Source organism: Chlorella variabilis (assembly GCF_000147415.1).
Source record: "Chlorella variabilis unplaced genomic scaffold CHLNCscaffold_9, whole genome shotgun sequence".
Lineage (NCBI taxonomy): Eukaryota > Viridiplantae > Chlorophyta > Trebouxiophyceae > Chlorellales > Chlorellaceae > Chlorella > Chlorella variabilis.
The window spans coordinates 1,293,661-1,316,633 of record NW_005435079.1 but is presented as its reverse complement, the minus strand read 5'-3'; the positions used below and the strand labels follow the sequence as shown (position 1 = coordinate 1,316,633).

Sequence of the window (22,973 nt, the reverse complement as noted above, 5' to 3'; positions counted from 1 at the left end):
GAGCGAGCAACCGACAGGCATGTGGCAGTGAGGGCGTGCATGCCACCTGCAGCTTGCCTGCTCGCAATCAACAGTGCTGCAGCGGCATGCATCAGCGCGCCAGCGGTCGCTGCCTCTCTGACAGTCGAGCGCTGGTGCCCTGCAATGCATACATCGTTGCATTCCCTCCACGGCTGCGCATCCCTGGACCTAACCTTTCCCTCCTGGAGCCACCATGCGGCAACCATGCCGGCAGCGACGGATAGGACAGGTGCCCGCTGGTCTCCCCCTGCCGCGCCGGCTGCTACTCGCTGCCGACGCCCTGTGCAGACGGTTGGCAGCCACTGGCTGTGCCATCCCGTTGCTAGTTGTATGTCCATGCCGTGTGCAGGGAGGAAGCTCGCGAAGCGTCGGCATGACTGCGTTCCAGCCGGCAGAGCGTCAGGTGGGGCCAGCGCTACCAGGGCACACGCCCACTGCGCTGAGGCCGGCCCTAGCGCGGCACGCCCCGGCTGGCATATCGTGCTTCTCCAGGTGTGTTTTGATGACGGATGTTTGTTATTAATACTGTAACTCGCAGTCACGTGAAACCAAATCAGTCAGCAAGGTGGTGAACAGAGCGCTGTGCCCATCGCGAGTCAGCCATGGTGTGACTGGGGGCGCAGCGCGGCAGAGCGGTACACCCCAGCCGTATCGTCAGCCTGAAGCACCCCAGCTCCGCAGCGGCCCATTTGATCCTGCTGCTTACACCATCTAGCAAAGCAATGATCCCTAATTGACTGTGCGGCAAGCAAGTCAGTGCACAGCCCAATTCGTGCACAGCCCAATTCGACAAGGCAGGCTTGCCACCTTCCTCACTGCCCTGCCCTTCCCAGCAGCGCCTTGCGCTTGGCCTTGCTGCCTCGCGGCTGCGGGTCGACGGCAGCAAAGGCCGGCAGCGGCGGCACCTCGCGCCCCACACCACCCGAGCTGCCGGCGAGTCCACCCGCCGGGCGGCGCCAGTGGCTGGCTTGCCGGCTGCACGCTTGGCGGGGTCGTTGAGCAGGCGCAAGGCGGCGGCGGATGGGGGCAGCAGGTGCAGCTGGTAAGCCCTGCAGTCAGAGCAGGCAGGGGGTTGGAGCAGACAGGGATGGAGCTAGCCCACGCGGCCTGGCATTATTCCAACTGGATGATCGCATGCACTGCTGGGCGTGATCAGGTGCCAAGCCTGGCCACAGCCTGCTCTCACCGCCTGGCCACTGCATGCTGGCCGTTTGAATCCGTCCCATGGAAGTCAACATCGAACACTCGAACAGTGATGGGGCCCTGCAGGGGCCAGCACAGAACGCAGGCAGGCACAGCAAAGCATGGGCCCTCAGGCCGCCGCCCCATTGGCATGGAGGACAGCACAGCACAGCACAGCGCAGCACAGCACGGCACAGCATGACACAGCGCAGCAGAGAAGGTGGGGGCCGCGGCATGGCAGCGTAGCACGGCTTGCCTGTGCTGTCAGGCGCTGCCACACGTCGGCGCCACCACCCTGCTGCAGGCACAGCTGCACCATGCGCTCTATGGCGCAGTAGAGAGCGGCAGTCGCCAGCCCATCGCCCGCCAGAGCCACCAGCGACAGGACGTCCGCAAACGCCTGGCGCGGCGCCGGCGCCCGCAGTGCCGCCACGCGCGCCACCGTCGCCTCTGTCCTGGCGGCCACGCTGGCGGCATGCCGCCCCACAAACGCCAGCGCCTCCCCTCCTGCTGCGGCCTCTGTGCCGTGCACAGCAGCGGTGTGCACGGTGTGCAGGCCGCCCACCAGCGCGCCGGCACCGCTGCGCATGCCGCCGTCAGCAGCCTGGTCGGGAGGGAAGATCTCCCCCCACTGCAGCAGAGCCGAGGGGCAGGGAGGAGCACAGCGGGGGGAGGGTGCAGGCGCAGGGCACCAAATCAGCAGGGGAGGTGATGGGCTGCAGCCCGCAGCACACGCTAAGCCAAGCAGGCTCTCATGACGGCTGCCTTGCCCCCCGTCCCTGCTCCCCAGGCTGCCCTCCCGCTGTGCCTCACCAGCTTTGCCACCGCCTCTGCCCTGGTGGGGAGCAGCTGCGCCTCTGACAGCCCCAGGATGGACAGCTTCATCAGCGCCGTCCAGTTGGCGCTGTGGGTGTTGAGCTTGAGCTCCACGCCATCATCCAGGTGCACGGGCTGGGTCTGCGGGGCAGGAGGCAAGGAGTTTGCTGACACATAGCCCTGGGCTGCAAGTGATGCCCCTGTGACCAAAGCAAGCCCAGCGTAACCCTCATATGTTACTGTTCACAGTAACTGCTGTTCTCTGCTGCCTGCGGCGAGCGGCGCCCTGTACCGCTGTACAGCGCCACGGCGGCGGCAGTCATGCTGCCGCCCTCGGCCAGAGGCCGCACTCTGTGCGGTTTCGGGATCGTTCTCTTGCTTGCTCCTGTGCTGTTTCCCCCCCCCACCCACCCTGCAGCGCGGCGCGCTGGGCTGCTGGCGCTCCCGCCCAGCGGCGACGCCGCTACGGGCGGCTGCTTTACTACGGCTGGCCTCCGGGCCCTGTTTGTGCTTTCATACACGTCCTTATCCATGCTTGCTTGCATGCCCCCCACTCAGCGCTAGCGGCGCTGTTGTCTTCCCACCCGCCTGTAACATGGGGCGGGTGGCTGTGTCCCGACCACCGCCCCCTACCGTGAGCAGCAGCAGCAGCAGAGAACCCCACATCAGAAGCACAAACAACCAGGCAGGCAGGCGGGCAGGCAGGCAGGCAGGCAGCAGCGCTTGCCGAGTCAATGGCATAGATGCCTGGCGAACCGCCATCCTCAGGCTTCCGGGGCAGCGCGCGCAGCCACGCCTGCAGGCAGGGCAGGGCATCAGGGCAGATGAGGCTGCAGCAGCCGAGGAGCCACGATGTGGTGCCTGCTTCAACGTGGGCCCTTTCGTTTGCCTGGCAGCTTCAACCAAATACTGCCGCATTCTGACCCAAGCCCCACCAAGGCAGGCAGGCAGGCAGGCAGAAAAAAGCTCACCTGGTGCCGCAGCACGGCATGCACGGCTCGCCACGGCAGCCACAGCAGGCTGCCATCCGGCAGCTGAAGGGAGCAGGTGATGGGCGAGCCTGCTGGCCGCACCAGGCCCAGCCCAGCAAGCAGGCTGCCGAGGCCCTGCTCCCCCTGCTGCACCTGCTGCAGCGGCACGGGTCGCTGCTCCTCCCAGCCGCTGGCATCAATGTGACTGCCAGCGTCCGGTGCACCTGCCGCCGGGGACGGCGCGTGGTGTGGCAGCCCACCAGCAGCAGGCGCAGCAGCAGGCGCCGCCGCTGCCGTGCCCCTGCTGCTCCCACCCTTGCCGCGGGCTGGCCGGCGGCTGCCAGCTGCGGAGGCCGCCGGCCCTGCGGCCCCCTCTGCCTCCTCGCTGCTGCTGGTCTCCACCGCCTGGGAAGGAACGCGCTGGCCGCGGCCTGCAGCGTCGCCCCGCCCTCGCCCTGGCTCCAGCCTGGTCTGCCCGCCGCCGTTGGAGTTGGCAGGGGCAGAGGAGGGCAGCCGCAGCTGCTGCAGCTCCCTCGCCATGAGCTCCAGCTCCGTCTCCAGCAGCGCATTCCTGGCCGCCAGCTGAGGCTGCTGCGCCTCCAGCGCTGCCAGGCGCTGCCGCAGCTCCTGCAGCTCAGGCTGCGGGTGCAGCCCTGGCGCACCCGCCTCACCCTCCTGCTGCTGCTCCTGCTGCTGCTGCTGCTGCACGGGCGGCTCCCAGCACGCGCACATTGCTGCGCGAGCAGCGGGGTTCCTCTCCTCAATCCCCGCCAGCCACAGGGCCCTTGCCACCGCCAGAGCCTCGTCCGTGCTGCTGGCATTGGCCAGGTCACTCAGGCTGGGGAAGGCCGCCAACGCCTGCACTTGGCAGAGGGCCACATCCAGAGGGAGAGCAGAAGCGAGGCGGCGGCGCTTCGGGGCTGGCTTGGTTGATCCGGGATCATGCATGTACTGCACTTGTGCCACTGAGCACTGCTGGGGCAGAGGGCTACGCCCGCCTGCCCTGCCTCACCGCCAGGCCTGCGGAGTCGCCCTGCACCTGCTCCTCCTCCTCGTCTGCCGCCGGCTGAGCCGCGATGGCCGTCTGGCAGAGCTTCATCTGCAGGCAGACGGCAGGGCAAACAGCAGGGGGTGGCTGTGGGCTCTGCCGGACCGGAAGCACTGCCCTTGGGGGGATTGCGCTTAGGGCGGCAGGGGCCAGGGCTGGCAGGGCGTGGCAGCAAGGGGGGCATGCGTGGACAGCAGGCAGGGAGTGTAGCAGGTGGGGTCGAGTGGGGAGTATGCTTTGCCCACCTGGTCCAGCCTCTGCTGCACCTCGGGCGGCACCTGCTCGCCCAGCCTCTTGGCCAGGACGGCAGCCTGCTCTGCCGCGGCGCCGTGGTGGGCGAGGATGTAGTCGAGGGCCGGCCTGCAGCCGTCCAGGGCTTCCAGGGACTCGGGCAGCAGCAGGAAGCTGCGGCACGCGCCTGCAATGTACATCGCCAGCAACGGGCAGATGGTGCCTGCAGGCGGGAGGGAAGCGGGGCGCTTGAGGAAAGGGTGTTGTGGCAGGGTGTCCGGTTGGACGGATGCCTCCCGCCTCTTCATTGCTGACAGCTTCCCGCTGAAGCTTCGCTCCGCCAAGTCAGGGCCCTCCCGCCTTCCAGCAGGGAGACGCGGGCTCACCGCAGCATTTGTCTGCCACACGGTCGTAGGCAGCCCGCGTGCCAGGCAGCACGGCAGAGGTGGTCTGCTGTGCCGCGACGGCGGCCAGCGCCGCCGTGGCAGCGGCAATGCCACGGCTGCAGCCCGCTCCCAGCTCGGCCTCTTTGAGGCGCTGCAGAGAGGACAGCTCCTGCAGGTGACACGGCACAGAGCACATGTCAGTGCATGTATATTGTTTGTGGGAGCTGGGCGGCAGGCAAGGACAGGGCGGGAGGCTTGGTCAGTCAGCAGGCTGGGGAACAACCCAAGGCAGGACCCACTCACCGCCGGACAGTTGCCCTGCGCCGTGCCACACAGGGCGAAGCCCTTCTCGGCCATGCGGCGGCAGGTGCCGGCGAAACCGGCGCCGAACAGCCCCCGCTCTACGCAGCGCAGCTCGGTCGGCGAGGCTGCAGCTGGGTGCAAGCGATCAGGGAAGCCAGCCCTGAGCAGAGAGGCAGACAGGGCAAAGCAGGGCAAGCCGGGGCAAAGCAGGGCGTTGCTTCTTCCCAGCCCAATGCACCGCGGCCCGGCTGCTCCTGCCTCCCACCCCAGCAGGCTTCACCTGCCACCTGCCACCCACCTGCCACCAGCGCCTCAAACACAGCCACGCCCCGCTGCAGGGGGTCCTCCACCTGCGCCGCATCTCGCAGCAGGCCCACCGCCACCACCTCATTCTTGCTCAGCGGGCCCTCATGCTGCACGTGGGATGGGCAGGCGGGCGAGGCGGGTAGAACAACGGAACGCGGGTCGTATGATGGTGGGAGCAAGCAATGAAGCTCAAACATTCCCTTCTGGTCTGCCTTCCCAGCTGCCGGCCCAGCATGAGCACAGCACAGCACCCGCCACACCTGGCGAAGTCGCAGCTTGGCCACCAGGCTGCAAAGCGATGTCCCGCCCAGCCTCTGGAGCGCCAGAAGCTCGCCTCCCTGGCCAGGAGCGGGACCCAGCGATGGCGCGATCTGGCGCAGCAGGTTGCCCCAGTCAGGCGAGGAGTCGTCCTCCTTGCCCTCATTCACGGCTGCCAGCCTGGTGAGCAGGGTCAGTTCACCCTGCTGCTCCGCGCAGCAGCTTGTCAGCTTGTTCTTCATGGCCACCAGAAGCAGCAGGTAGGCCTGCAGCTGCTCGGCCTGCGCTCAGCAGGAGCAGGGCGGGAGGGGGCGGTGTGACAGCCGGGGCGAGGCAGGTTTGCGGGCGAGCTGCTCAACTGGCAAATGGTGCCGGTGCTGAAAGCAGGAGCTGGCTGGGTCTGAAGACCGGCCAGCCGGGCAGCCAGCCAGCCTGGCCGGCAGCTGCCAAACATGCCCAGTGGCGCCTCTCTGTCGTGCTCGACTGAGTCACGTGCAGAGCAGCACTCACGTGGTCGGGGGCGTCGGCAAAAAGCACGGCGTAGGATGCCGTGTGGTGCAGCATGCTGGCCGCCCGGTGGCGCGCCAGCGCATGATCCGCCACATCGTCCCTCAACGCCTCCTCCAGAGCATCAACCTGCAGGGGCGGTGCCAGCTGGTCTTTTGTGGTGCCAGCTGTTTTTATTATATCCTTGTTCTCGCTCTCGAAGGTATTCCCGTTGGCAAGCCAGGCAGCTTTGTGAGGACAAACGCGGCATAGCTGACCGGCTCAGCGCCAATCCAAGCCAATTCCTTCGGGAACGCCTAATAAAATCGCCAAGACTTCGGCACAGGCCTCCCCGGGACCCATTCACTACTAGTGGGGGGTACTGCACTTGGCGCGTCAGGCAGATCAAATAATGGTCTAAAGCTAGACGTTAAAACCGGGAAGTTAAGCCTGTGGAGGCTCTTCCCCACCTTTACCTTTACCTTTAGCTGCATACCTGCTTGATGGCGGTTGATGCGTATCTGTTCAGCAGCGCCGCTTGCAGGGCGACACCCAGCGGGATGCTGCGGGCCGCCTCCCTGTCTTGAGCGATGGTCTGCAGATGGGGCCAGGGCAGCACAGCAGCAGGAATTGGGTGCGCATCGCGGAGGTGCATGCAGGCTGCAAGGCAGGCCTGGAGGGAAACTAGCCTTGCCCACGTGCGGCGCAGGTGGCGCGGCGGCGCACCGGGAGCGCCGCACCGCAGCCCCTCACCTCGCCCATCTCATGCACCCACATCGAGCTGCCCACCAGCAGGTGTCCAGCCTGCCTCAAAATGCCAGCCTGGGCGGGCAGACCATTACTGTCCTTGCACAGGAGGGAGATTGCCTTCCACGCCATCCCCAACCTAGTATCCACGGCGGCGGCAGCGGCGGCGGAGGCTTCCTTCTCCCGCATCTGGTTCTGCAGGCGGCGCGGCGCGGCAGGGGTGAGCAGAGGTGGAGCAGAGAGGAGATGAGGTCGGCAGGCTGCTTCATCGAAACACGGGCGCTCGACGGCAGGTCCAGCGTCAGACACGTGTGCGGCGGTTCCAACGGCGGCGGAGCGGCGGCGCGGCCCATACCGGCTGGCCAGCCACTCACATGCGCTGCAGCGTCCATGGCGCTCCCTGACGATGCGCCCTCGCTGCTTCTAGTCCTGCAGGGGCCGGCAGCACGACGGTTGGTTGAACGTGAGGCCCGGCCGGGGCGCGGCCTGCTCACCCGCAGCTGCTTGCCTGCAGCCTTGGACGCCCCTGCAAGAGCGGCCCAGCCCCATGGCAACGCGCCAGCCGCGAGTGGTTCGGCCACACTCACTCTCGTTCAGCGCTCGCCTCTCCTTTGTAGGTCCCACCTGAAGCCCTTGAGAAGCGAATCAAATTGGCTGGCAAGAGCTGAGGCCTCGAGGACAAGCCCATGAGGGCTCGACAGGTGGACCACAACAGGTGGGTCCCCTGGCTCCTCCTTCTGAAGCTGCTAGCAGAAGTAGCAGCATGGTGGGAACAGCGGGGAAGACGCAGAGGCTGCTGGCAGCGAGGGACCCCAGCCCACCTCCCACAGCGGCAGGCCGCCGCCGTCGCCGCCCCCGCCACCGCGCGGGTCGGCCCTCGGTTGCATGCTTCATGATTCACAGAGCAACATCGCAGCAGCAATGATTACAATTGTAAACATAAAATCTGGAGCAATTGCAATCACTTATGCCCAGCGCTTGCGCAATGGCGACGAAGGCGGCGAGAGACACGCCTCGCCACCGGCGTGTCGCTCTCGTCGGCGGGTGGGTGGGCTGGGGACAGGCGAGCCGCTCCTGCTGCTGGCTCCATCCTCGTGCACGCTGCCACAGCTGGCAGCCTCATCCTGAGGCGCCGCTTTGCCAGCCAGAGCGGCGCCTTGGGCGGGCAGGGTGGGGCGGTACGCCCGTGGGCTGGAGGCGGTAACGCCAGGGCTGCCGCCAGCAGAGAGCAGGGCTGCCTGCGCTGCCGAGCCCTCGGCGCTGCCTGTAGTGCCCGTGGCTGCCTGGGCTGCCGCGCTGCCGCCCCCGTGCTCCTCGTGGGCACGCTCATACCCTGCCCGGTGCAGGCTGGCAAGCAGGGCTCCAAAGACGGTGTCCACTGGTGCTGGCCCCAGCCGCTGGGGCTGGTCTTCGGCAGAAGAAAGGGAGGCAGAGCTGTCGCCAGGGTGAGAGGATTCCGACTGCTGGCATTGGTGCTGGTGCTGGTGGTGCCCTATCGCCGCTGTCGCCTCCTCCTCAGCAGCAGCCTCCGCCTGCCCTTCGAAGCGGGAGACAGCATCCCAGGGCATGGCAGTGGGGCCGCCCGCTGCTGCGCTGCCGGCGCTGGCTGCTGCCGCTCTTGCCTGCCGCTGGGACGCGACGCTCTCATCAGCAGCCCCGCCTGCTTCTTCCAAAGCAGCCAGAGCGTCCGCTGCCCCACTCTCCAGCCTGCCACACCCAGTCGATGCCAGAGCGGCCACCGGGGCTGAGGGGTAACTGCCTGCGCTGTGCCGGCTGGGCAGCTGACCAGCCCGCTGCTGCTGCTGCGCCGGCAGCTGCAGGCTGGCTGCTGAGCTCAGGGCGCCGCTGCGGGGCGCGGGGCGGCCCCCCGGTGGCGGCGCCTGCTGCAGGCTGGTCGCCGTGCTCAGGCTGCCCATTCCTGCAGGAAGAGCTGCACGGCTGGCTGGCTCCCCAGGAGCCAGGGCGGCCGCAGTACCAAAGAGCGATGGCGGCCGTCCTGGTCTGGGGCTTGGGCCGCCCAAGCGGCCCCACTGCCCCTCCTCTGCAGACTCCAGCGCCAGAGGGTTGGTGAACGCGGCAGGGTAGGCGGCGCTGCCGGGCCGCGCGGCGCCCACTGTCCCCGCCGCGGCATGCCGACCGCGACGGGCCGCTGAGGTGGCGGCTGAGGTGGCGCCGGCGCCGGCGCCGTAGCCAACTGCCTCTGCCACCGCGGCGGCGGCCGCAGCGGCCGTGGGCTGAGCGCGGTTCAAGCTGCCGCCGCCAGAGGTGGTCGGCCGCGGCTCCCGCACCGCCACGCCCTCCTCCTGCCGCCGCTCCACCGCCTGCTGGCGCAGCTGCGCCAGAGGGTTGCTGTGCTGCTGCACCGCGGCGGGTTGGTGGCCAGCTGCCGCCTGGCGCTGCTGCTGGCGCTGCAGCAGGAAGCGCTGCACAAGCTCCAGCCCTGCAGCCAAAGGGGCAAGCATGTCTGTGTCATTCCTGCTGCATATTGCGAGGAAACAAGCCGGGGCGCTTTAGTGTCGAGCAAAGCACGGAGCCAGCACAGGCCCAGAGCCAGCACAGGCTCAGAGCCAGAAGCAGCCACCACTGGCACCCACCGCGGCTCAGCTCTCGCAGTTCTGCGCCCGCGTCGGCGTACTGCCGCTGCATGGCGGCTCCGCTCGCCGCTAGGCACTCCAGCAGCTGCATGGCGGAGCGCCACAACAACCACTGTGAGCATCATAGTAGTCCCTTTGGCAGAGAGTGCCAGCAAGGAGGACAGCAAGGGAGTCAAGCAGGCACAGGTTCTTTAACTTTCCCTTGGTGGCAGGGGCGGGCAGCCCACCTGGCGCCGCTCTGCCTGCATGGCAGCTTCGTCGCCGGCCGCCTGCATGCGGCGCAGGTGCTCCTGCGCGGCAGCCAGCAGCCGCGCCTGCTCCCGCTGCGGCTCGCCGCCGGGCTGCAGGGTGGGCGGTCGGCGGCGCAGGCGCTCGGCAGCCGCGGCGGCCTGCTGCTGCAGGCTGGGCGGGGTGCCGCCGGGCCGCTCGTCCTGGCCCTGTGGCGACACGCGGGACAGCTGCCTGCTGCTCAGCATGCGCAGCAGGCTCCTGCTCCTGGCTGAGGGGAAGCTGGGCGCCTGATACAGCCCCCTGCCGGCGGGGCCGCCGCCAGCTGCACCCCCACCAGCAGTGCGCGTGCCTGGCAGCAGGGACAGCAGCCTGGCCAGCAGGGAGGGGCTTCGCCCAGCGGGGGCTGACCCTGACTGTGCCGCCTGGGTGGCGCCGTGAGGCGCAGGCTCCCCACCCGCTGCCCTCACAGCAGCTGCCACCGCCGCTGACAGTTGTTTCTGGTACTTGCTGGGGGAGGCGGAGTGGGCTGGCTGCTGCTTCTGCTGCCCGGCTGGCCCGTCGCTGGCGTCGCCGGGCTCCATACCTGCTGCCGCATGCTTGCCGGTGTCGCCCCCGCCGCTGCTGCTGGCTCTGCCGCTGTCGCTCTCCGGGATTGTGATCAGAGGGGCCGGCATGGGCTGCTGCTGCTGGTCGCCTTTGAAGCTGGACCCCACGCTGCCGCTGCCGAGGCCCGTGGCGGCGAGCGCGGCGGCGGCAGCGGCCGCAAAGCTGGCGCTGCTCCTGCCGCCGCTGCCGCCCCGGCTGCTGCTCCCCAGGTGGCTGTACTTGTGCCGCAAGCTGTCGCGGATGCTCTCACCCGCAGCCTCAGCCCGACCCTCCCCCTCCCCAGCCGTGCTGGTGACGACGCTGTGCAGCTCGGCCGGGCGGCTGTACCGCCTCGGCGGGTGGCCGTACCGCTCCAGCAGCTCTGGGGGCAGCGGCGGCGGCAGGCCTTCGGTGCGCCGCTCCCCAAACCTGCAGGCAGAGAGCAGCGCGGCGGCCAACTCAGCAGCTCATGACATCAACAGTCCCAGCAGACTGGGCAGGGAGGTGTTGATGCGGCATGCTCATCTCGACACGGCAGGCGGGGGGTGGCACGCCCAGGAAGGCGAGCGGGCACCCCCACCCACTCACCGCTGAATGACCGCCTGCGCAGCCGCCCGCACCTCGGGCGGGCTGAGCTGGCCGCCGGCCGCCTGGTTGGCTGCCGACAGCACCAGCGTCAGCCCACCCAGGTCGACCTCATCCCCCGCCACCTCCATGACAAGCCTCCCCTCCTCCTCCTCCTCCTCCTCTGCCGCCTGGCGCTCCTGCTGCTCCTGCTCCCCCTCGGCAGCAGAGCCGGGCGCAGCGGGCAGCCGCAGCAGCCAGCTGAGGCTGCGCCCCGCCCCGCTGCTGCTCAGCCAGTGCGCCAGGCGGCCGCTGGGGCCGGGGGCGGGCGTCGCCCGCCGCCCGCTGCCGCGCCGAGAGAAGAGGCGGCTGAGGCGGCTGCCGCGCCTGGAAGGGCCGCCGCTGGTCCCAGCAGCAGCAGGCAGCGCCACACGCTGCCACACCTCCAGAAGCTCGGCGTTGGAGGGAGCCCCCTGGGCCACCACCTGCACAACAGGAGCACATGCATGTGAAGGGGGGACTTGCCTCAAGCCATAGGTCTCGGTTGGTGCCTGCAAGGCTGGAGGCAGCCGCCTGCCAGCTGCGAGCTGCCCGGCGGGGCCGGCGGTGCGCCCTGCGCTGCCGGGACATGCTGTGCTCGGAAGTCTGCCTCCCAGGCAGTGGGGACAGAGTGTCCTGGGCTTCAAGCTCAGGAGTCTTCTGGACTTCGAGCTCAGCTGCAAGGAAAGCTAGGAGGTTCAGAGTGGGAGGGAGTTCCAGGCTGGCGCTGACCTGGCCCCGCTCCCGCAGCAGCTGCGCCACGTCAGCGGCAATGCCGGGCACCTCCCCCGCCTCGCGCTTCTGCCTGCTGAACTCCTGCAGTTAGGCGGGGCCCGGCAGAGGGATGGGCTGGCGCATGAGCGAGATGGATGGGCGAGTGGGGCAGCCTGGCAGCCTGCCCTGAGGTCTGTGGGTGGCTGAGACACGGAGCGTGAAAGGCGCTTTTCGCAGGTGCCGCCGCGTACAAGGACGCGAGCTCGCCGCCACACAGACGGCCCCGCGCCGCTTGCCTGGAGCAGCACCGCCAGCACAAACTGGCGCAGGATGAAGAGGGAGAGGACGGGCAGCAGGACCACCCACAGCACCGACGTGAAGGACTGCAGGGGCCCAGCGAGCAGGGGAGGCCAGCGGGCACAGCAGGCTGTGGTATTGAGTCACGCGGCGGTCTGAAGCAGTCCAGCTGCACCCTCCGCTGGCAGCGTGCAACCCCCCTTGCCCATGCATGCCACCCGCTGTTGTGGCTGCTCAGGGCAATCCCAATTGGGCCTTGCAAGCTCGCCTGCATGGCGTTGAGCTGGGCCGAGCCGCCCGCCTCCCGCACCGCCCTCACAATGTCGCGCTGGTCGCCCACCAGAAAGCCCTCGTACACGGCTGCGGCAGCATGGATCAGGCAGGCAGGCAGGCAGGCAGGCAGGCAAGCAGGCAGGCGGGCAGGCATCAGGTGCAGCACAGCATGTGGAAGCACATCCAGTGCTGGCTGGGTGACCCGGAAGCTGTGGGCCCTGGCCCCCGCCGGGGAGCGCTTGCCGTGCCAAGCACCGCAGCAGCAGCAGTCCTCGAGGGATGCGGCCCTCACCTCTCAGGGCGGTGGGGAGGTCTGACAGGGTGGGCGACAGTGAGCCAAGCGCCAGCACCCCCGCCGCCACCAGCAGGGTCGTGACCAGGCCGATGAGAAGGAGCAGGTGGGCCAGCACGCCGGCAGACTGCGTGCGGGGTTGGGGTGGCGGGGAGTCGCAGGGGCGTGTGAGAGCTCTGCTGGGGGCAGCGCTGTTGCCCAGCAAGCGGCCAGGTTCAGCTGGCAGCCAAAGCAGTTCAGCTGGCAGCCAACGCAGGCAGACAGGGTCAGGCTGCCAAGGCAAGGCCAGGCAGGGCGAGGCAGCGGTGGCGGCGCCTCGCCCGGGCGATGGTGCGCGTGATGACGGACAGGCGGCGCTGGGCGGTCAGCGACATCATCAGGCGAAGCACCAGCAGCATCAGCGCCAGGCCTGCGCCGGGAGCGGCAGCACGCGGCAGGGGAGAGTGGCAGGATGGAGGAACAGCAGCGTGTCCACCCGCCCATCTCCAGCCCTCTGGCTGGCGGCTGCCGTGCACGCGCATGTGCCCCCCCGATGCAGTCCCGGGCAGCTACGAAGCTAACATGCATACCCACCCTGCACGCTGCTGTAGACAGTAGTGAGGGTGTTGATGGCGTCGATGCGGGACAGCGCTGCGGCGAACTCCTCGAAGCCTGCAGGCAGCGCCGCAGGAGCATGCGGGGCGGGGCAGGGGTTACAGAGCATGCACGGCCCAGCGTTGGGCGTGTGTCCCTAACAGAAGCAGGGGAGTGCGCGACAAGCAGGTTGCTAATCCAATCGGGCCGGCCCCTCTCACCCTGGTCTGCCGCCGGCAACATCCAGCGGCCCGGCCCGCCCGGCACGGTGGCCGCCGCCAGCGCGGCCGCCGCTGCCGGGTCGGCCGCCGCCAGAGCCGCCGCCGCCGCCGCTGCCGCGGCTGTGCCCGGGTCGGCGCGCCTCGTGAGCAGTAGGTTTGCCTTTGCGTGGCTGGCTGCGTCGTACAGGCCGTAGTCTGGCTTTAGCTCCAGGCGCTGCTGCACGCCAATGCTTGCTGCCAGCAGTGCCAGGCCAACAATCATGAGGGCTGTGGTCACCACATCCAGCAGCACCAGTCGGTCTGACACGGCAGCCAGCAGCAGGCGGGACGACAGCAGCTGCGGGGCACGGCGCTGGTCCTGCTGCCGCCCCTGCCTGCGACTCAGGCGCAGCCAGCTGCTGCCGGCCCTGCTTCTGGTGGTGCGTGAGGGGCCTGCCAAGCCAGGAGATAGCTGGTGCTGCTGCCGCTGCTGCTGCAGGCGCAGCTTGCGGCGCAGGCGGCGCAGCAGGCTGGCGGCGCGCGCCGCCACCAGCGCCGCCAGTAGCAGGTCTGCCGCCAGGCGCTGGCGGCTGCTGCCGCTGTGGCGCAGGGTGGCGGCGCTGTATCTGGGGATGGATAGGGCGGAGGCCCAGGCATCCAGCGCGATGCGGCCGGCGGGCTGCCACCTGATGCGAGCCCTAAAGTACCCCAGAACGTCCAGGGCTGCGTTGCAGGTGAGCAGGCGGGCGTCCAGGCTGGCGGAGCGGCGGGAGTCGAGGAAGGCGCCGTCACGCAGGTGGCGCAGCACGCGGGACGCGCCCTCCTGCAGGCCCGCAGCGCGTGGGCGAGGCAAACGGATGCTTTGCGGAGCATGGATGAGGAGCGAGAGAGGATCGGGGGAGCAGAGCAGGCAGACCGCTTGTGCCGTTGCAAGGTGGTGGCAGGGCTGCCTCCCACGCTGCGGTACGGTACGGCATGCAGGCGAGGGAGCCTGCTCATGAGGGCGCCTCTGCCAGCTTCACCTGGGACAGGGTGCTCTCCAGTACCAGCGGGAAGCCGGCCGGAAGGTGCGGCGGCGCGCGCGGCTGGAAGCCGTACGGCTGGCGGTTGCGGTTCAGGTGGCCGGAGGCGGGGCTGGCATTGTAGTAGAGGCCTGGGGAGGGCGGCAGCAGCAGCAGGGGTGGGTCACACTGGTTTGGAAGGAGGGAGGCGAGGAGGCACCCCACCCCTGCGAGCCTCCGCCTGCCACGCCCATCGACCGCCACCCACCAAGGCTGTATGTGAGAGGGGCGTAGTACAGGGGGCTGCTCTCAAGGATTGCTGGGTCTATCCCAAAGGGCAGCGGCAGGCCCCCAGAGGCGGTGCTGTTGGTGGTGGTGCTGTCGGTGTCGCCGCCGACGGCGGGGCTCCCGGCCATCACTTCCAGCTGGTCTCGAGCAGCGGCCGCCTGCAGGCAACAAACCAGAGAGCATCTGCATAAGCGTCCTCTGGGAAACGCTGCTGCTTGCCAGCACCGTCACAGCTCACCTGCGGCGCTTCTGCAGCCTGGCACTCGAACCGCAGGTTGGCAAACCGGCCGGAGCAGTCGAGCGGAGGCTGGCCGCCCGGGTCGGGCTGGCGGCGCTGCTGGTGCAGGAACAGACCGCCGACGATGAGGTTGCTGCCGCGGTTGCCTGCGGCGCAAGCAAAAAGAGGCAGAGGCATGAGCAAGGCTGGCCGTACAGTGCAGCAGGTGGCAGCAGCAGGACAGGCTACACCAGCTGCTGGCCCAACAGCTGGTGAGCGGTCCGGGCCGTCTGCTCACCAACATACTGCCGCCGCTTGCTGGCGCTGCCGCCGTCTGCGCCGACCGCGCTGCTGCTGCTGCTGTTGCAGCCGTCGCCGGTGTGGGTGTCCACGCAGAGGGCCAGCCGGCTGCCGCCGCTGCCACTGCCCTGCTGCTGGCAGTACTGAGACTGGCTGGCATAGTCAGCGAGTAGGCCTGCCCTGCACAGGTAGACATGGAGCAAGGGGCTGGCGTGTGCAAATGCTGAAAGCCCCACACCATCCAGGCTGGCCCCGCCCTTCAGGGGATGCCCCAACAGTCCCCGGCAGCCACTGAACGCCACACGGCATGCATGCGGCAGCCCTTGCCACCCTTGTGGCTAGCCAAGCCCTTGCCAGCCAGCCCTGCCTGAAGAGGTTGATGTCGGACAAGCCGCTGAGGGCTGTGTACTGCCCCTGCTGGCCGCCGCTGACGGCGGCGATGATGGGCAGGCCCAGCAGCGGGACAGAGGTCTGCAGCGAGGCAGCCACGGCATGGAGGTCGTGCAGGGAGACCTGCACGGGAGGTGGTGTGTTGCTTGTGTGGGCTTACAGTCTGGTTTCAGAAGGAACAAGCTTGCAGCACAGGCTTTGTTGAGTGCGATGGAGGCGGGAGGCTGCGCGGGTGGCGGCGCCGGCAGAGGGCGTGCACGCGTCAATGATATGTGGCATGCTGCTTTGCGGAGCCGCACTGGCGGCACACTCTAATGCCAGCCGGGGTGTTGAGTATTGGATTGAGGTTTGCTCCAGCTGACGGCCAGGTGGCACTGGCCGCTCCACTCGGGCGGCCTGCCGCCAGCACCTTGCTGCCTGCCGCATGCAGTCGCCACAGCCAGCCAGTCGAGCAAGCGTCTGGGATGCCACTGGCAGTGGCGCCGCCAGGCGCACGCTCGAGTTGGCGAGCGTGTTGGATGCATGCGGATGCTGCTTGACGAGGCTCAATGGGCTTGCCTGGATACTGGCCATCTCACCGACATGTGCCGAATGGAGACCCAACGCGCTGGGCTTGCCCTTGCGCCCTGTGCTTGCGCTCGAAGCGGCAGAGCATGGGTGGGCGCCGGGGCTACTGCTGCAACGACGCGCATCAGCCTCAGGGCCCACCTCTTTTTCTCCGGCCTCAGACCACAAGGACAGCAACGCCAACAGTAGGCAGAGCTCGGTGTCGCTGAGCACTTTCACCGCTGCCTGCGATGCTGCGGCTTAGAGGCATTTTGCGGGGTGCAAGGCGCTGCCTTATGGCACAAAGGGGCCCTCGCTCGCCCCCCGGCTGCCCTGCGTGCCCGCAGGTGTGCCGCTGGTGCGAACTGCTGCGGTTCGCCTCGGCAGCGGCACCTGGCAGGGATTATATACAACAGCGTTGCCTGCGGCTGGACGGCCTTGCACACCCAGTTGGCTACTGCCTTGGCCAGTTTAAGGCCTAGGAAACGGGCCCACGTCACCACCTTGCTGATCACCAGGTTATTAAAGCTGATGTTTGCTGCGATGCAGTGCTGCCACAGTAAGATGCAGGCCAGTACGGCGCCAAAGGTGAGCATTGACCCAGCTGACCGGCTGTGCCAAACTTCCCATGTTGTTCGACGTGCTTCGTTAACGCGCCCGGGTACTCTGACTGGCTGCTGCTTGCAACGCCAGGCTCTGCCACCACTGAGCTGTTGCCATTAAAAAAGGTAAAGGTAAAGGTGGGGAAGAGCCTCCACAAGCTTCACTTCCCGGTTTTAACGTCTAGCTTTAGACCATTATTTGATCTGCCCGACGCGCCAAGTGCAGTACCCCCCACTAGTAGTGAATGGGTCCCGGGGAGGCCTGTGCCGAAGCCTTGGCGATTCTATTAGGCGTTCCCGAAGGAATTGGCTTGGATTGGCGCTGAGCCGGTCAGCTATGCCGCGTTTGTCCTCACAAAGTTTCGACATGGGAGGAATCGAACCTGTGCCCTCTCGGAGGGTTTAGACACTAGCTCCAGCGCCTTCAAAGAAGGCCTTTCTTAGCCGCGGCCTAAGGTCAGCATGAGCCTGCTAAGGCTCATGCTGACCGGTGGGTGTGTGGCAGCAAATCTGTGCGCTCCACGAGCAGGTAATGGCAACAGCTCAGTGGTGGCAGAGCCTGGCGTTGCAAGCAGCAGCCAGTCAGAGTACCCGGGCGCGTTAACGAAGCACGTCGAACAACATGGGAAGTTTGGCACAGCCGGTCAGCTGGGTCAATGCTCACCTTTGGCGCCGTACTGGCCTGCATCTTACTGTGGCAGCACTGCATCGCAGCAAACATCAGCTTTAATAACCTGGTGATCAGCAAGGTGGTGACGTGGGCCCGTTTCCTAGGCCTTAAACTGGCCAAGGCAGTAGCCAACTGGGTGTGCAAGGCCGTCCAGCCGCAGGCAACGCTGTCGTACATAATCCCTCGCGTGGCCACCGGCAGGCAAGAGCAATGTCCCACGCTGCACTTGGAGAAGGATGCTCGGAGCGGCCTAATCCATCATACGCCACCCCTTCACACGTATGATGATGTTGCAACACCCAATTCTGCCTTCGCCATGCATGCCCCCAAAAACAGCGATACCCCTGCAGCAGGCACAGCCCATCCCCGCCCCAGCCCTGGCAAAGGCGCGGCCCACCTGGTTGGCATCGTACGCCGAGACAAAGCCGCCCCAGGCAGCCGCCACGGCAGCCAGCTGCCGCCCGGAGTCGACTAGGTTGGCGGTGGCGGCCAGCGACGCGCGCAGCGCCTGCAGCCGGCGGTCGGCGCCGTTGAGCGCGGTGAGCACTGCGGGGCAAGCGGTACAGGCAATACATGCGAGCCTGAAATCCTGCCAGGTATGCAGGGCGTTGTGTTCACAGGCAAGATGTGCTGGCAAAACTGCCATGCTGGCAGCCAGCTCAGCGCCCACCTGGCAGCCAGCTCAGCGCCTGGAAGCTGACCGGCGGTGTGAAGGCCTCGACCGCGGCCGCGGCGGCGGGGGGGCTGCATCTGAAGCTGCCGCCCGCGCTGCCTAGAGCAGCGGTGACAGGGCTGCTGGCCAGCACCCCCGCCAGCGCGGCACAGATGGCGGCAGCAGACTGTTGGAGGCTGGAGGCAAACACGGCGTCGATGGGCTGGAGGGACAGCTGGCCGGCAGCTGCCGGCGGCAGCTCAGGGGCCGACGCCCCAGCATAGAGCAGCGGGTCGGGGCTGAGGGCATCCAGAGAAAATGCCAGCTGCAGAGCTGGGGCGGGCTGTCCAGCGGCAGGCAGTGGGCCCCTGGCCTGGGCCATGCGCCGCCGCCGCTGCCACTGCTGGCTGATCAGCTGCGCTGCGCCTGCCGCCGCCACCGCTGCCGGCGAGCCTGCCAGGCCTGCTGTGCCTGCTGTGGCGGCCGCCGCAGATGCGCCGTCGGTGGCGGCCGCCGTCACATCCAGCCGGTGCCACGTCAGCGCAGGCGCCAGGCTGGCGTTGAAGGCTGCCGCCAGCTGCTGCTGCAGGGCGGCGTCCTGGGCCACGGCTGCAGCCGCCGCCGCCGCCGCCTCTGCTGCGGCCTCTGGCGTGGCAAAGGCGTCTGGCGGAGCAAACAGGCTGACCGCGGCCTGCATGCGGAACCGCTGCACCAGCAGCAGGCGCAGCTGGGCGGTGGCAGAGGCGCCCGCATCATCCAGGACTGCGGCAGGAGGAGGCAGGGAGGGAGGGCAAACCCAATGTTGTGTGAAGGCTGGCTGCGGGAGGCAGCCACGTTGATGTGCTTCCAGAGCGCGGCCTGCTGACACCTAGACCTCAGCGGCAGCTGGGCGGCGGCAGCTGGGAATCATCAGGAGCAGTGCAGCCGGCATCAGCAGCGCACAGGAAGCTAGCAGTACGAGCCGGGGTGGGCACCTGTGAAGTTGAGGGTGTAGCTGCCCGGCAGGCACCGCCCCGCCTCGGCCGCCCGCAGGTCGCAGGGCCAGCACAGCCCGCCCCCGCCGGCGCTGCCGCCGCCGTCTGCGCCGGCCCCGGTGGCGGCTGTGGCAGCCGGGGTGGCGGTACTGGTGGCAGTACTGGTACAGGTGGCATCTGTGACGGAGATTTCTGGGGAGAGGTCGGCTCCCTGTGGGCAAAGGGCAGGCAGAGGCACAGGCCAGGTCTTAGCTGGCCTCGTGGATACATGGCACGCTGAGTCCGATGAGGGGCGGCACAGAGAGTCCCGCCATGGCTGGGACCTGTGTCCCGACACGCCCCCTACCGAGAGCAGCAGCAGCAGCAGAGAACAGGGGCCCTGCAGCAGAGCTCACCGAAGCGTCATACGCCACCGCTCGGCAGCCCCCGCCGCCGGCGTCTGCGGCGCTGGCGCAGGGCAGCAGGCTGCGCCCCGGGGGCTGGCCGTAGCTCATGACCACAATCTGTTGCTGCTGCTGCTGCTGCAGGGCAGGCTGGGGCCCGGACGGCGGCGGCGGCGGCCCTGCCGGCGCCTGCTGCACAAAGCGCACCACGGGCCCCTGCTGCGGCAGCAGGCTGGCCAGCAGGGCACAGGGTATGCCGCTGCAGAGCACCCGGCCTGCCGTGCTGGCGGGGCAGGCATACAGGCCCGCGGCACAGGGCGGTGTGATGACCAGAGTGCGGCTGACGCTGGCGTTCAGGGCCGGCTGGTCGGCGCCCCACACCACAAACGGCACCTGCGGGAGGAGAGGGAGGGGGCGCGGGCTGCCCTCATGTGCTCATGTGTGCAATTGCAGATGGAGGGCTCCCTCTTTGAAAACACAAGCATGCACACACACACACACGCGTGCACACCCCCGCGTGCATGCGCAATCTCACACACACACACACGGGCACGCGCGCGCATGCGCTCACAGACACGCGTGCACGCGAACACACACACAAGCATGCTTGCCTGGATGACGGTGCCGACCGGCTGGGAGGTGTCGATGTCGCAGGAGGCCACGCCCCGGGCGCCGAACAGGGCCTGCACGCGCTGCCAGCACAGCACGTCCTCAGCACAGCAGATCCACGCTTCGCTCACGGGAAAGTCTGGACTGACGCTGCACCGAATCATCACTGTATGTGTGCATCACTCTATGTTTGTGTTGCGGAAGGTCAGCCGGCCCCCACCCCACCTGCGGGCACCTCCTGCTGCCCAGGCAGGAGGCCGGCGGGCAGGCCAGCACATCCCCCGTCAGGTTGGCGCCAGCGGCGCCATCGGAGCCGGCCGCCGCCGCCGCAACGACACCCAGCTCGCAAGGCAGATCGGCTGTGGGTGCCTGCCCTGCTGCGCACGCTGCGTACAGCGTGCCCTGGCGGATGCTGACCGCGGCAGGCAGCGCGACGGTGGTGACCAGCCGGATGGTGGGAGGCTGGGCTGCCTGCACCTGCGGCTGTGCCGCGGCAGCGCCGCCCAGGCCGGCGGACAGGTCTGCAAGGCAGACACCGCCCTCACTGCATGTGACCTGCAAACGACGGCAGAGGGCGCAGGGCAGCATCGAGGGGGCTGGGGGAGCAGCTTTGCAGATTTGGACAGTTGTGGCGCAGCGCAGTGCACAGGGAGGCAGGTGGCGCCCCTTTGTGGCAGTGGCTGTGCGGTCCAAGCTCAACCTTCAGCGCCGAATCCCCCACCTGGTCTGCGCAGCGCTGCTCCCCCGCGCCGCACCGCTGCTGCACCAGCAGGGTGCGGTTGGCGGCGGCATCGCGGCCCAGCGAGTCCCGCACGCTAAAGGGGATGATGAGGCGACCGGGCGAGGCGGTGCTGATGTTGCAGCCCGCCAGGCCTGCAGGCCGAAGGACGGTTGGACGGTTGGCAGGTGCAGGGAAGGTGCATGGAGCAGGAGCGGGCGCCTGGTGTGGCGGTGTCGACAGGGAGGCCAGCAGGCACCCTGTGCCAGCCTGGGGAGCCCTGCAAGCGGGGCGGCAGCCCACCTGAGGCAGCAATTAGGAAGCGAGTGCCGCCAGTGCTGCAGGCTTCCACGTACGGGGTCAGGCTGCCGTCCTGCTGCTGCCAGGCGGTGGCGCCCCTGCACGCAGGCATTGGAATGGCGGCGTATGCGGGGCATTGCGGCCGGCAGCAACACAGGGCGCATACCAGGCGAGCTCTGCCCCGTCCAGGCAGCTCTGCTCCATGCCACCCCACCTGTCGCACAGCAGGTCGGCCGGTGGGCTGGCAGGGCAGGCGGCGTACGGCTGCCCTGCCTCCACATACACTGCTGCAGGCCCCACAAGCTGGATCTGCGGCAGCGGCGGGGCGGCGGCACTGCCTGCGGCAGCCGCGGCGCCCGCCGGAGGGCCAAGGCACATGCCGCGAGTGCTGCAGTACGGCTTGGTTGTACCGCCGCCGCCGCCGCCGCCGCCGCCGCCGCCGGTCGCAGCCGCCAGGGTGCTGGTACCGCTGCAGACGCCCTCGCCCCGCGGGCACACCACCACCACACGGCGCTGCTTCGGTACCGCCTGGTTGCCGGCTGCGTCGGCAGCAGAGTAGGACACGACAAAGGGCTGGGCGGGCGGGGTGGGCGCGGAGGTGTCCACGGCTGCGGCGCCGAATGAGCTGGCACCAGCTGTCACGTTGCCATCGGCGGCGTCCCAGGCGCTCATATTGTCGCGAAAGGCGCAGCCTGCGGGAGGGCCGCGGCGGCGGCAGCAGGCAGGGGCGGGGCAAACGCTTGAGGGCGAACACATGGGAGGCCTTCTCTTGGTGCATGGCATAGGCATGCTGGTGCAATGGCCGGGCGGCTACCTCTCGCTTAGTGGGAAGAAAGCGAGAGAAGAAAGGGAAGAAAGCATCATGCTTCTCACCCACAGGCACCGTCGTCAGCACCACCTCTGTGCCGCCCGCGGTCGCTGCGCGGCTGTTGGAGGCCGTGCCTCCGCTGCTGCAGCTGGGCATCCCCCACAGTGATGACCGGCGGCGCTGTGTCGACAGCGCCCGCGCCGGGGGACGCGGCGGCACCGCCGGTGGCGCCGCCGCCGCCGCTGGGCGCCTCCGGGGATGCCGCCAGCGAGGGGCAGGGCTTGCCGGCGGCCAGGCACACCCTGCAGGCACAAGAAGCCTCTGCCAGTGAGAACACCTCCTCCCGCAGCGTTCCAATGCCAGCCATCCAGCTTGTAATAGGCAGAGGCAGGCGCATGCTCCACCTCCACCCCACAGACCCCCACCCAGAACCACACCCACATCCACACTCACACACAAACACCCACCCACCCATCTACCCACCCACCCACCCTCGCACCACACCCACACCCACTCCCACACCCACCCGAAGCTGCTGCAGGCGCAGCTGGCGAGGCAGAGGCGCTCGGGCGGCTGGCAGGGGCTGAGCACCTCCACCGCCTGGCTGGCCGCCGCCACGTTGCCCGCGCGGTCCGCTGCCAGATAGTGGATGGTGTGGTTGCCCTCCTGCCAGACCAGGGGAGGTAGAAATTAAAAAAACCACTGCTGCGCGACAGGCTGCGCACTGCTCACTCCACGACCGGGAGCGCGCAGCCGACTGCTGGCTGCCTGAGGCTGTGTGCCCCCTCGCCGCGCACAAGGCGCGCAGCGCAGCGGGCGGCGATGCTGGCGCCGAGGTGTTGCTCGCCTGGCTGGTGTTGATCGCCTGCAGGCCGGTGACGTTGATGGCGGTGACGGCGCCGTCAACGTCGTCCACCGCCGTGGCGCCAAAGCCTGCGTCGTGCGCCGAGTGCCACGTCAGCACCATGCCACGTCAGCAGCATGTCACATCAGCGCAGTTCTCCCACATCATGCCGCCGTCAGAGCCTGCTTTGGGTCCCGGTAGGCTTGCAGGCCCCAGCCGCCCCATACCTCCGTCCCGCAGCACGCCCCTGCCGCCCACCTGCCGCCTCCTGCACCAGCTGCCCCTGCTGCACCCGCAGCGTGGGCCCGCCCAGCAGGCGCAGCACGGGAGGGGCGGCGTCGGCCACCGGCGGGGCGGGCACAAACCTGCGGGCAGCCAGGCAGCCAGCGAGGGAAGCTGACGGGAAGCTTCCACACCTACAGCCCTGTGGTCCCGTGCTGCACTTCCCTGATCCAAACCATTCCATGAACACACCGCCAGGCAGAGAGCCTGAGGGAAGCTCACTTGTCTGTGGGGCTGGGCACCTCGGGCACCACCACCACCGCGGCAGCATC

At 68.4% G+C, this 22,973-nt stretch overlaps 1 protein-coding gene across 1 annotated transcript in view; it reads right to left on the bottom strand.

Annotated features, from left to right (window-relative positions):
- Positions 1-7,720: 7,720 nt before the first annotated feature.
- CHLNCDRAFT_145553 (hypothetical protein) overlaps positions 7,721-22,973 on the bottom strand; it is a gene marked incomplete at both ends in the record, with an annotated part of 21,225 nt that continues 5,972 nt past the window's right edge. The window contains 31 exons of the mRNA XM_005847944.1: positions 7,721-8,600; positions 8,787-9,195; positions 9,350-9,434; positions 9,577-9,929; positions 10,035-10,594; positions 10,754-11,214; positions 11,501-11,584; positions 11,758-11,865; positions 12,090-12,139; positions 12,345-12,471; positions 12,689-12,753; positions 12,918-12,995; positions 13,139-13,940; positions 14,140-14,270; positions 14,387-14,564; positions 14,645-14,790; positions 14,922-15,103; positions 15,312-15,436; positions 17,529-17,677; positions 17,802-18,545; positions 18,758-18,968; positions 19,153-19,533; positions 19,740-19,823; positions 19,975-20,304; positions 20,471-20,622; positions 20,771-20,865; positions 20,982-21,459; positions 21,645-21,877; positions 22,102-22,241; positions 22,456-22,508; positions 22,678-22,784. Coding sequence (XP_005848006.1) covers positions 7,721-8,600; positions 8,787-9,195; positions 9,350-9,434; positions 9,577-9,929; positions 10,035-10,594; positions 10,754-11,214; positions 11,501-11,584; positions 11,758-11,865; positions 12,090-12,139; positions 12,345-12,471; positions 12,689-12,753; positions 12,918-12,995; positions 13,139-13,940; positions 14,140-14,270; positions 14,387-14,564; positions 14,645-14,790; positions 14,922-15,103; positions 15,312-15,436; positions 17,529-17,677; positions 17,802-18,545; positions 18,758-18,968; positions 19,153-19,533; positions 19,740-19,823; positions 19,975-20,304; positions 20,471-20,622; positions 20,771-20,865; positions 20,982-21,459; positions 21,645-21,877; positions 22,102-22,241; positions 22,456-22,508; positions 22,678-22,784 — 7,981 coding nt within the window. The remainder of the gene's footprint in view (positions 8,601-8,786; positions 9,196-9,349; positions 9,435-9,576; positions 9,930-10,034; positions 10,595-10,753; positions 11,215-11,500; positions 11,585-11,757; positions 11,866-12,089; positions 12,140-12,344; positions 12,472-12,688; positions 12,754-12,917; positions 12,996-13,138; positions 13,941-14,139; positions 14,271-14,386; positions 14,565-14,644; positions 14,791-14,921; positions 15,104-15,311; positions 15,437-17,528; positions 17,678-17,801; positions 18,546-18,757; positions 18,969-19,152; positions 19,534-19,739; positions 19,824-19,974; positions 20,305-20,470; positions 20,623-20,770; positions 20,866-20,981; positions 21,460-21,644; positions 21,878-22,101; positions 22,242-22,455; positions 22,509-22,677; positions 22,785-22,973) is intronic.